General features: G+C 44.7%; 1 protein-coding gene across 2 annotated transcripts; it reads right to left on the reverse strand.

Annotated features, from left to right (window-relative positions):
- Nucleotides 1–598: 598 nt before the first annotated feature.
- KREMEN2 (kringle containing transmembrane protein 2) lies at nt 599–11694 on the reverse strand. Of its 2 annotated transcripts, XM_075178752.1 has the most exons (9): nt 11090–11693; nt 10801–10969; nt 8679–8770; nt 8127–8251; nt 6688–6841; nt 6277–6609; nt 5953–6096; nt 2607–2670; nt 599–1174 (listed from the first exon to the last, which is right to left on the reverse strand). In XM_075178752.1, the coding sequence occupies exons 1-9, from the start codon at nt 11142–11144 to the stop codon at nt 1033–1035; spliced, it is 1278 nt and encodes a 425-aa protein (XP_075034853.1). In that variant the 5' UTR covers nt 11145–11693; the 3' UTR covers nt 599–1032. The 2 variants fall into 2 exon arrangements, with proteins under 2 accessions (XP_075034853.1, XP_075034854.1); XM_075178753.1 differs by lacking the exon at nt 2607–2670 and having other exon boundaries at nt 11090–11694.
- Between the last annotated feature and the right edge of the window lie 1267 nt (nt 11695–12961).

Raw genomic sequence — 12961 nt, forward strand, 5'->3', positions numbered from 1 at the left:
TCTTTTACCTGACTCCTGAAGACAGACTATCCCTCGCTCCATGACTGTTCAGCCCCTGCTCCCTTATCCGCACCAAGAACCCACCATGGAGATATTTTATCCACTAATATCTTACTGCTTTCCACTTAGATAACGTCTAATGACTTAAGCTGGACAGACCGGCACTGAATTGATCATCCAGTAAAATGGTTTCATGTATGGATGACAATGATACCCTACAGGTCCTCAGAGAACGGTCTGGACAATGTTTATGGGTGAATGATCGGATTGTTGTGTTTGTTTAGCAATTGTTAATTTCAAATCATTACAATCCAATGAATTCACAAACTGTTCTCTATACGGCTCATTTTAAGACCAAGTGGAGCCACAGAATAATATTGCTTATTGTAAATGTAACTTCTCAGAACCTGTTTCATGTATTTATTTTCATTATTATTTCAGGTGGAGAGAGGTCAGATGCAGGTTAAGCAACAGAGAGAAAACAAATGAGTACGTTGTATTTTTGGCCCCAGTAGCGTTCACGCCTATAAGAGTGGAATTAGTTTCTGTGTCCATTTATGGCGATCTATCGTGTCAATCAAAGAAAAACAGCAGCAGCAGCAGTACCCCAGTATCATTTATTAATACAGATGGTTCCTCTCCCAAACGAGAGGTCATCCAACCTTTATCAAGTCCTATTAGTAGGTCTGTCATGTACGCTCACATAACAGTACTATAGCACCTGTGCACATTCTCAGGAGAGTGGAGTCCACAATATCCATTATCAAAGGCCTGCAGATACTCCCTGCAAGTCACAGAAGATGGATTAGCCAATTACAATGGTAAGAAGAAGAGTATTTTCCCTGTTCCTGTCCAGAACATCGCAGGTCCACCCAAAGTGCATGCAAAGTATCAAACGCAAGAGAGGTCTCGACATGTCCAAGCCCCATGGAGAATGTGTAAATACCCAGAAGAGTGTCCACGGTGTGTTAATGTCCAGAATGCTGTTCTGTAGCTCCAGCCTGGGTCTATGCAGGTCCCATGAGATGTATGTTACAGCAGTGATTTCATGGAAGACTGGTTAACTCTGCTGAGGTCACTGCTTTCTCTCTCCTTGTGTCTATAGAGCATGGAGCAACATGAGTGTTCAGCTACAGGTCCCAGAACGTAAGACCGCCAACAGCATGGGGTGTACCTGCAAGAGAAGTAAAGTCATGATGTGTCCAGTCACAAGAGTCCAGTTTACTCACAAGAGCCCTCCCAGCTATATCCATTCTGGAAATATATATATATCTACTATATAAAAGCCTAGTGGCGTGTGTCTGTGTGTGGAAAAAAAAACCAAGCTGCTGAGCCACCGGCTGGGCGAAGTTATACACTGACCTACTAAATTCTTTGTGTGTGGGGGGGAAAAAAACTCAGAAAGGGCTGAAATTTGCTGCAGCGCCACCTGCTGGGCGGAGTTATACACTGACCTACTAAATTCTTTGTGTGTGTGTGGGGAAAAAAACTCAGAAAGGGCTGAAATTTGCTGCAGCGCCACCTGCTGGGCGGAGTTATACACTGACCTACTAAATTCTTAGTGTGTGTGGAAAAAAAAACTCAGAAAGGGCTGAAATTTGATATATTAAGATGTTTTTAATTTGTTAATTTAATTTGTTAATTGTTAAAAGTGTTTATAAAGATTTTAAAAAAATATATATATATTTCTTGAAGGAGAAGTGACAGTTGGGAGTGGTTGCCGGAGGTGACAGTTGGGAGTGGTTGGTGGCTGCCGGGGTTGACAGTTGGGAGTGGTTGGTGGTTGCCGGGGGTGACAGTTGGGAGTGGTTGGTGGCTGCCGGGGTTGACAGTTGGGAGTGGTTGGTGGCTGCCGGGGGTGACAGTTGGGAGTGGTTGGTGGTTGCCGGGGGTGACAGTTGGGAGTGGTTGCCGGGGGTGACAGTGGGGAGGGGTTGGTGGTTGCCGGGGGTGACAGTGGGGAGGGGTTGGTGGTTGCCGGGGGTGACAGAGCGAGAGGAGTGTGATACTCAGGACCGCTGAGAGAGCCCTGTGTCTGGATAGACATCTGGATAGATGTGGCGATAAAGATGAAGGATGAGGTAATGGAGAAAAATGATGAGGTGGTGACATGTGGACAAAACCACGTTAAAAAAGGGCGCTTACGTTGGGAAGTAACGCTCTTCCCCTGAGGAGGCCTGGCCTAGCCCCAAATGCATGACAAGAACCTTTTTAACACCTTAAGTAGCTTGATTTGACTAGAATGCATGAGTATCATGCACGGGTTAACTTGTGTATATGTATATATATATATATATATATATATATATATATATATATATATATATATATATATATATATATATATATATTTTCCTTTTCTCCTCTGGAGTGTAATCTCCTGCAAGCAGTGTACCTTACACGTGTTTCCGCATGATAGACCAAAAAGCCCCTGTTGTTCACATTACTGCAGGCACCTGACCTGCATGGCATTAGAATAGTCCTCAGAAGATGCAGCACTGAAGCTTCATCCTCAATCTTTCCCTGCCCTACGATTACCTGGTCATTTAACAGCACATCAAACCTGGTTTCATTTCTTTATTTTAATGTTACTTTACCCGTCTCACCTCCAAATCATATATCCAATCCCCAGCAGAAGAAGAGACAATCCAGCTGCCAGGACGAGCCAGGCTGTGATTACCGTGAGAGAGACAGAGGAACGGGAGAGAGAGACGTCATGAGTGCAGAAATAAATTGTTTTCATACCTTTTTCGGCCTTTCCGGTTCTGTCCATGCCTGGTTCACCTCATACCTTGCTAACCGCTCTTTCTCTGTTTCCACATCTGGTTCTTCCTCCACCCCCTCCCCTCTCCCTATTGGAGTCCCTCAAGGCTCTGTTCTGGGCCCTCTACTCTTTTCGCTCTACACTTCCTCCCTTGGCGCTCTCATCTCCTCTTTTGGTCTTCAGTATCACCTCTATGCTGATGACATTCAACTCTACATATTTTCTCCTGATCTTTCCTCCTCCCTCCTCTCTTGTGTATCTGACTGCCTCTCAGCCATCACCTCCTGGATGTCCTCGCGCGTTCTCAAAATTAACATCTCTAAAACTGAACTCATTGTCTTTCCCCCGCCTCGACTCCCTTCCCACCATGACCTCTCTATCGTTGTTAACAACTCCACCAACTCCTCTGTCAGCCAACTCCGCTGCCTTGGGGTCACTCTTGACTCCTCTCTCTCTTTTGCCCCCCACATTCAATCCCTCGCCCAAGCCTGTCGCTTCCAACTCCGCAACATTGCCCGCATCCGTCCCTTCCTCTCTCAGGAAGCCACCAAAACTATCATACACGCACTCATCATCTCCCGCCTTGATTACTGCAACCTCCTCCTTACTGGCCTCCCCCACTCCCACCCCTCCGCTCTATACTCAATGCGGCTGCAAGACTCATCTTCCTTTCACGCCGCTCCTCCTCTGCCTCCCCTCTCGGCCTTGCCTTACACTGGCTCCCTTTCCCCTACAGAATCCTTTTCAAACTCCTTACCACCACGTACAAGGCTCTCTCTCAGTCTACGGCCCCCTACATCTCTAACCTCATCTCCATTCACACTCCTGCCCGCTCCCTACGCTCAGCTAATGACCGCTGCCTCTCCTCCACTCTTATCACCACTTCCCACTCCAGAATCCAAGACTTCTCCCGTGCCGCCCCCCTCCACTGGAACGACCTCCCTCGCTCCATCCGTCTCTCTCCTAATCTGTGCTCCTTCAAACGAGCACTCAAAACTCACCTGTTCCTCAAAGCCTACCAACCTTCTACCTAACCCCGCATCTCCTCCAAACGTTCTACCCTCTCTCCTCTCTGTCCCTCTTCCCACACTTCAACTTCCTCCAATTGTGTCTGTTTCGTTTACCCACCCTTAGGATGTAAGCTCGAATGAGCAGAGCCTTCTTCCCTCTTGTCTCCACACCTGTTCTTCTACTCCGCCTCTACTGCATTAACCTGCCTGGAGTTTCTGAAGCATTGGTATTTTGTTTATTGGTCTGTACTGTCTCACCCTGTATAGTCTACTGTTTGCTTCGTGTACGGCGCTGCGGAAATCTTGTGGCGCCTAACAAATAAATGATAATAATAATAATAATACCTTCCTTTCCATAGACCACAAAGGCCTGAATACCGGCTATCTGATGGGACCTCAAGCCCCTGCCTCCCAGAACTGTACTACCCACAATTTGACTATAAGTAAATTGGCCACCTAATCTCAACACCCTAATGTAACCATAAATACACCAGTCATCTATAACCGCACCAGCCCTAATGTAACCATAAATACACCAGTCACCTGTAACCACACCAGCCCTAATGTAACCATAAATACACCAGTCACCTGTAACCACACCAGCCCTAATGTAACCATAAATACACCAGTCGCCTGTAACCACACCAGCCCTAATGTAACCATAAATACACTAGTCACCTATAACCACACCAGCCCTAATGTAACCATAAATACACAAGTCATCTGTAACCACACCAGCCCTAATGTAACCATAAATACACCAGTCACCTGTAACCACACCAGCCCTAATGTAACCATAAATACACCAGTCACCTATAACCACACCAGCCCTAATGTAACCATAACCACACCAGTCACCTATAACCACACCAGCCCTAATGTAACCATAAATACACCAGTCACCTATAACCACACCAGCCCTAATGTAACCATAACCACACCAGTCACCTGTAACCACACCAGGCCTAATGTAACCATAAATACACCAGTCACCTGTAACCACACCAGGCCTAATGTAACCATAAATACACCAGTCATCTGTAACCACACCAGCCCTAATGTAACCATAAATACACCAGTCACCTGTAACCACACCAGCCCTAATGTAACCATAAATACACAAGTCATCTGTAACCACACCAGCCCTAATGTAACCATAAATACACCAGTCACCTGTAACCACACCAGCCCTAATGTAACCATAAATACACAAGTCATCTGTAACCACACCAGCCCTAATGTAACCATAAATACACCAGTCACCTGTAACCACACCAGCCCTAATGTAACCATAAATACACCAGTCACCTATAACCACACCAGCCCTAATGTAACCATAAATACACCAGTCACCTATAACCACACCAGCCCTAATGTAACCATAACCACACCAGTCACCTATAACCACACCAGCCCTAATGTAACCATAAATACACCAGTCACCTATAACCACACCAGCCCTAATGTAAGCATAAATACACCAGTCACCTATAACCACACCAGCCCTAATGTAACCATAACCACACCAGTCACCTGTAACCACACCAGACCTAATGTAACCATAACCACACCAGTCACCTGTAACCACACCAGGCCTAATGTAACCATAAATACACAAGTCATCTGTAACCACACCAGCCCTAATGTAACCATAAATACACCAGTCACCTGTAACCACACCAGCCCTAATGTAACCATAAATACACCAGTCACCTGTAACCACACCAGCCCTAATGTAACCATAAATACACCAGTCACCTATAACCACACCAGCCCTAATGTAACCATAAATACACCAGTCACCTATAACCACACCAGCCCTAATGTAACCATAACCACACCAGTCATCTGTAACCACACCAGGCCTAATGTAACCATAAATACACCAGTCACCTATAACCACACCAGCCCTAATGTAACCATAAATACATCAGTCACCTGTAACCATACCAGCCCTAATATAACCATAAATACACCAGTCACCTATAACCACACCAGCCCTAATGTAACCATAAATACACCAGTCATCTATAACCATACCAGCCCTAATATAACCATAAATACACCAGTCACCTATAACCACACCAGCCCTAATGTAACCTTCAGTACACGGGTCACATGTAATTACACTGCCGTACACGAACCATAACCACACCAGTCACCTGTAATCAAACTCACCATTCTTGGAAGTAGGGTGATCTGTGTTGCTCTGTGCTGAATCCTCTGTATGGTCCATGACATCTGGGGACATGTAATTGGGACTGGATAAAGTTCTGTAATTCGGCACTACAGACACACTGGATGATAGTGACTGTCCCAGACCTGAGGTGTGAAGAATCAGCTACATTTATTACATCCCGACTCACAAGGGTTCCAACGTCACTCTATCTTGCAGTCTATTTCCTGTAGCTGCCCTTCACTCACTATACCACCAACTGATCACTCACAATGAATGCAAACCCTACAGCACTATCAGAAGACCTCATATATTTTCTACATTACCTTTATATATTATTGCATATTCTTGACCATTGTGCACTGTGTCAGACTGGAATGTAATCCGAAGGTGTCCTGTTGTAAAGATGACAATCTGCGGAGGATCCTGGCCCCCTTGTATTTGAATAAGAAGACTTCCACTTTGTCCATCTCTTACCTCCAGGACATCATTTGGGTCTAGAACAGAAAAGGAGCGGAACTGCATCTCTATAGCAGTGCTACCTGGGCTTCGGACATCCCAAGAACATGTGGAACCTCCACTGTATTCATCAGGGAAATCAGGAGAATACAGGACACCAAAGGTGGAGGAGAGGTTATAGTGACATGCTCCCACCCATACTGCAGAGACAGAGAAACATACTGTAAATATATACATTCATTATACAATATCCCCCCATTCTGTGTGCCTATACTCACCGCTGTACACACTCAGTTTTCCGTCTCCACCACACAACTGATTGGTTCTCCCAAAACAGACCTGGTCACACTGAGAACTGCTGACCATCTGTAGTGCGTCCACATCTGAAGGACTGCCACAGAAACATGCGTAGCCAGCCTCTACACCGGCGTACTGACAGAAATAACAAAAGACACATTTCTGACACTGGGATTTTTCTAATGTCCTATCAGCACCAGCAAGCATTGCATTCTGGGGGTTTGAAAGTTATGATAATGCAAGGATAAAATGCAGGACGCAGAAGATACTGTACAAGATAAATGGCATGGGAAGGAAAGATACTGTGATACTAGTGTCTGTATGGGTGATGGTTGGTATGTGAGAAGAACACATTGTAGGGATGATGGTTGGATGTGGAGGAAGATATGTAGGGATGATGGTTGGGATGTGAGAAGAACACATTGTATGGATGATGGTTGGATGTGGAGGAAGATATGTATGGATGATGGTTGGGATGTGAGAAGAACACATTGTATGGATGATGGTTTGATGTGGAGGAAGATATGTATGGATGATGGTTGGATGTGGAGGAAGATATGTATGGATGATGGTTGGATGTGGAGGAAGATATGTATGGATGATGGTTGGGATGTGAGAAGAACACATTGTATGGATGATGGTTGGATGTGGAGGAAGATATGTAGGGATGATGGTTGGGATGTGAGAAGAACACATTGTAGGGATGATGGTTGGGATGTGAGAAGAACACATTGTATGGATGATGGTTGGATGTGGAGGAAGATATGTATGGATGATGGTTAGGATGTGGAGGAAGATATGTATGGATGATGGTTGGATGTGGAGGAAGATATGTATGGATGATGGTTGGATGTGGAGGAAGATATGTATGGATGATGGTTGGGATGTGAGAAGAACACATTGTATGGATGATGGTTGGAATGTGAAAGGACATAGCTGAAGTGGATTGATAATAATATCCCTGGACCTCTTTTCCTCGTTTGACACGGTTGATTACTAACGTCTCATTCAAACACTACACCTATTATTTCCACGGGATCTCTAAATAGCATTTAACTTGACCTTTCGAGGCTATCCTACCGTTTACACCATCTATTGTCCTTCTATACACAAACAACCCCCTGACACCAAGCGAACACTGCTGTGTGCCGGGACGACTAAGCTCCTATAAGTTCTTTCTCCCACTGCGATCTGGCTGGACCAATATGTAATATGTGGCGCTTACCACTATGTACCAAATTATATAAATATATGTTAATAATAATTTAGTAGCTAAGATGTGAGTAGACAATTAGGTCATTATTATATCTTAAGGTAGATATTTACACTTGTGAAGTTAGAGAGAGGTACTGTAATATTTTACTTATTTTAGTTGGGATAAGAGCAGAATATATGTAGGGAGAGGTGAAATAAATGGTACCTGGTACCCCTCCCCGCGACAGTATCGGATGCAGGTTTGGATGGTTAACTTTGCTGATGTACCACTGGCTCCGCTGAGGGCTGGAGGAGAGCCAAAATCCAGAAAACAACCAACATATCCCGGCACTGGTGAAAGACAGACACCAATAAAATGTTCCCATATCTCCGTTTGGGAGACATGGTCTCAGTTTACTTATTTTAGGTTAGTAAGAATGTCCTTCATGTCACTTACATTGCTCTCTAACCTATGTTAAGGATCGATGAGGGTGCAATGTGGAGAAAGATGGAATTAAAATGATATGGTGGTCCCCAGATGGCTCGGAACAGGAGAGCCTCATTCATCCAGAAAGTAGGATTGGGGAAGCATAGATAAGTAAATCTTTCTTATTGTATTTATGGTTTCTGGAGTTTTCATTTTTGGGTGGTGTCACCCTGTAACACAATAATACAGGGAAGCTCCTATGGCTCCTGGCCACAGATAACAGCAAATTAACTATAGTCCTATTTCTCAGCTATACAAGGTTATAATACAACATCTGGCTGCAGTACTTACTGTGGCATGCTGGGATATCACAGTATTTCCAGTAGCTTCCTTCCTCCATCTCCGATACGTAGCACCAAGGTTGGACGTCTGAATCAGGGTTTCTACAGACAAAATGGAACATTCTTGGGACATATCACATCCAGTCATATCATTCGATGATATACGGACATATCACACATTTCCTTCAATATTATCTACTGATATTGACATGGCAATAATAAATGTTGGAGACATAAAGGAAGCTGATTGGGCGGTTTGTGTGTGTGCACATCCCACCTGTATACAACCATCACTGATTATTATATGCTCAGAACTTATTTATATAGCATCAATACATTGAGCAACACCATACAATAAATGGGTCATCTGGGCTCCCTTCCTGTCATGGAGCCGAGGAGCTGAGAATTACCAGTGGCGTAGAAACACCACATAACTCAGTGTGTGACGTGCCAAGGTCCAGAAATATGAACTTAAATGCTCATAGATCCTGTAAACTGTGCACATGGCATGTGTACAATATGCCACCTGCTGCCAGGCAGGTAAGAATAATGGGGTTTGGTATCTGTGTAGTGGTGGAGGGTCTACTCAATATGGGGGCAGGTCGCTGCAATGGGCAATCGATACAATGAGGGGGAAACCTGTTTAATAGAGGGCATTTGCCTTTGAATGGAATTATCATGAGTGCACAGTGCTGGTATAATTATGTGCGGAGGCACCAAGGAAATTGGATATGGCGAAACCAATATTACCAACATTTATGCGCCATTTGGTCTAAAATGGCTGAGAGCGTAACCCAAGAGACTGGGGATGAGTCTGATGGAGAAAGTGAATTCCGGAGATTAGGTGAAATTCTACGCACTGATAGAAGAACAATGGATAGGTAGAGAGGGTGGATTTAATGAGAGAGACTGAGGGATGAAATTATGTAATATAGTAATAGGTGAGTTCCAGCAGTACCTCACGAAGATCCAGAGGTGGGAGGTAATTCTAGAAACTAAAAGAGAGTCTAATGTACATGCCCTTAGGTCCAGAGATGGAGCACAGCCCTAGTAACTGAGAAGATGCCATGAGGTCCAGAAGTAGGGTGCAGCTGTAGAGGTTGAGGGAAATTCTAATAAATTGTACCATGAGGGCCAGAGGTGGGGTGCAGTCCTAGTCTGATGGACCATATTGAGGGGTCTAGAGGTGAGGTGCAGTCCTAGTCTGATGGACCATATTGAGGAGTCCAGAGGTGGGGTGCAGTTCTATTATGATGGACCATATTGAGGGGTCTAGAGGTGGGGTGCAGTCCTAGTCTTATGGACCATATTGAGGGGTCTAGAGGTGGGGTGCAGTCTTGGTCTGATGAACCATATTGAGGGGTCTAGAGGATCATATTGGACCCTAGAGTGGGGTTCAGATGTGGGGTGCAGTTATATTCTAATGGACCATGGTGAGGGGTCCAGAGGTGGGGTGTAGTCCTAGTCTGATGGACCATATTGAGTGGTCTGGAGGTGGGGTGCAGTTATATTCTGATGGACCTAGAGTGGGGTTCAGAGGTGGGGTACAGCTGTAGATCAGTGTACAGATAAAGGTTACATCACAAATAAGTATTAGCTTCAGTGTATGTAGATTGTAACATAACCCACTTAATGTACTTTGCGGCATGAAAGGTTTCAGGCTTATGTTAATGGTAATAATAATAATACTAGGTTGGAGAGGGGGTGGGGGTAGCTCTTGTGAGTGAAGTGTCTGTAGTGGTGGTTGCTGCCTAATAGAGGATTCAGGGGTTCTGGTCCTGTGCGTTAGGATTTGTTGGAGGTTCTACACTGTACCACAGAGACCTCCAACAACTAATAATACAACTAATAATAATAACATTAATAAGTGAATGTGCAGATGTCTCATGATGAAGCCCTCAATAAATGGTGTAGATCAGGGGTAGGCAACCTGCGGCTCTCCAGGTGTTGGGAAACTACAAATCCCAGCATGCCTTGCCAACTACCTGCTGGTTATCTACTGGCAAAGCATGCTGGGACTTGTAGTTTCACAACACCTGGAGAGCCGCAGGTTGCCTACCCCTGGTGTAGATGGTATTATTACATAGACAGGAGGACCCTCGAAGTGACATCTGTGGACATGTGCCCCTTACCTGCAATAATTGTGGTTTCCAAGTCCCAGCTTTCCAGACGGATCAGACAAGCTGTTGTATCTGTGTTGGGTGGTCTGGTTCCAGTACAGACAGGGAATTCTTTCCGGCCCTGCATAGTTCACAGACCCCCGATAATCTCTCCCATTCACAGTGAAGCATTCAGAAAGTTCTGAGGTGAAAAATAACTTACATATTGATCACAGAGCTGACAATTTATAGCAGTCATTAACTTCTGCCCACCCACCACCACATCAAAGGTCTTCTAAGAGACAGGTTTGTAATTTCACACCTGGAATAGGGGCATCCGACATAACACGGACAACAAGAGCCAGGACCAGAAGCATCTTCTCAGTGTCACAGGACAGAACTTTCTATAACCAGAAGTTTCAGCCAGCAGAGTGTGTGAGAGAGGCCCAGACAGGAGAGCAGAGAGAGAGACAGAGAGACCCCCAGAGTGAAGAGAGCAGAGAGAGACCTCCAGCCAGATGAGAGTGGTGAGAGACCCTCAGCCAGGACAACAGAGAGAGAGAGACCTCCAGGGAGAAGAGAGTGGTGAGAGACCTCAGCCAGAGGAGAGCGGGGAGAGACCCCAGCCGAAGGAGACTGCTGTTTCTTTGTGATATAGTTTAGCTCGCTCATGTCTGCGAGTTGTATAATGATAAACCACCTGCAGGCTTCTCATGTCTGTACCTGTCCTCTCTCCCCACAGGAAGTAGTGTCTCATCTCTACCTGCAGGCAGATGTGTCTCTGTACTCAGCTTCTGGAAAGCTGTCTCTTTATTGCTTGTCAGGAACAGTCTCTATATTCCATCTCTATTTGTGGAGAGCTGTCTCTATTCTCTCCCTACGTGTGGAGAGCTGTCTCTATATTCTATATCTATTTGTGGAGAGCTGTCTCTATTCTCTCCCTACGTGTGGAGAGCTGTCTCTATATTCTATCTCTATTTGTGGAGAGCTGTCTCTATTCTCTCCCTACGTGTGGAGAGCTGTCTCTATATTCTATATCTATTTGTGGAGAGTGTTCTATTCATTCTCCAATTGTGGAGAGGTGTCTCTCTCTAGTTGTGGAAATCTGTTTCTTTAGAGTCTCTCTGCTTGTGGAAAGCTGTCTCTTTATTCTTTAATTGTGGAGCAGTCACTCTATAATATTTCTGTGGAGAGCTGTCTCTTTATTCTCCAATTGTGGAGCAGTCACTCTATAATCTCTCTGTGAAGAAATATACAGAAATGTTCCCAAGGCCTCTTAATGTGTTGTGAATAGAAGCAGAGAGATGGAACCAAGTATACTGAAGCAACAAAACAATATATTATTGTTTATTATTATTATTATATATGCAGGTAAATACACTAAAAACGTGGATGTATCAAAAACAATAACAAAAATCAAACACAATAGTCCAATAAAAAGCCAGGAGCTTTAACTCAGTCCGTAATCCAGAATGTCTGCACACAATAAGAGACGAGTCCCTATATAAAGAAGGTTCTCCATGAGCAATGGATATACTGACGCAGGGTGTCACAGGTCTCCCTGTAGCGTTATCCTAAGGTCTGTGTCCAGAAGAAACGTAGAGAAGTAGATATTACCTCAATAACAGCCGGTGCATCAGTCCATGGATAGGTAGGTAGTAGCTGGTGCACGTCAGGATCCAGAGGGACAAGACTTACCCACTCCAGGTGTGTTCCCCGGTCTCAGGTCCACGAACAGCTCCTGTGATGCAAACCGCTGATGGTTCTGCCTCCAGATGTTTCCAAGTCCCGGCGGTGGGTAGTTGAAGGCGCGCATTCTAGATTACGGACTGAGTTAAAGCTCCTGGCTTTTTATTGAACTATTGTGTTTGATTTTGTTATTATTTTTGATACATCCACGGTTTTAAGTGTATTTACCTGCATATTATCAATATATTGTTTTGTTTAGTTCCATCTCTCTGCTTCTATTCACAACACACTAAGAGGTGCCTTGGAAACATTTCTGTATATCTCCTATTGGAAGGGTTGGAGCCCCCCATATCCGGGCAGCCATTTTACATATGTTCTATAGAAGCGCAGATACCCAAACCTCTATTGTGCAGTCTCTGTGGAGAGCTGTCTCTCTATTCCCTCTACTTGTGGAGCGCTGTCTCTCTCCACTTGCAGACAGCTATGTGTGCTGATCAGTTTCTTG

This window comes from Mixophyes fleayi, chromosome 7, assembly GCF_038048845.1.
Source record: "Mixophyes fleayi isolate aMixFle1 chromosome 7, aMixFle1.hap1, whole genome shotgun sequence".
Classification (NCBI taxonomy): Eukaryota; Metazoa; Chordata; class Amphibia; order Anura; family Limnodynastidae; genus Mixophyes; species Mixophyes fleayi.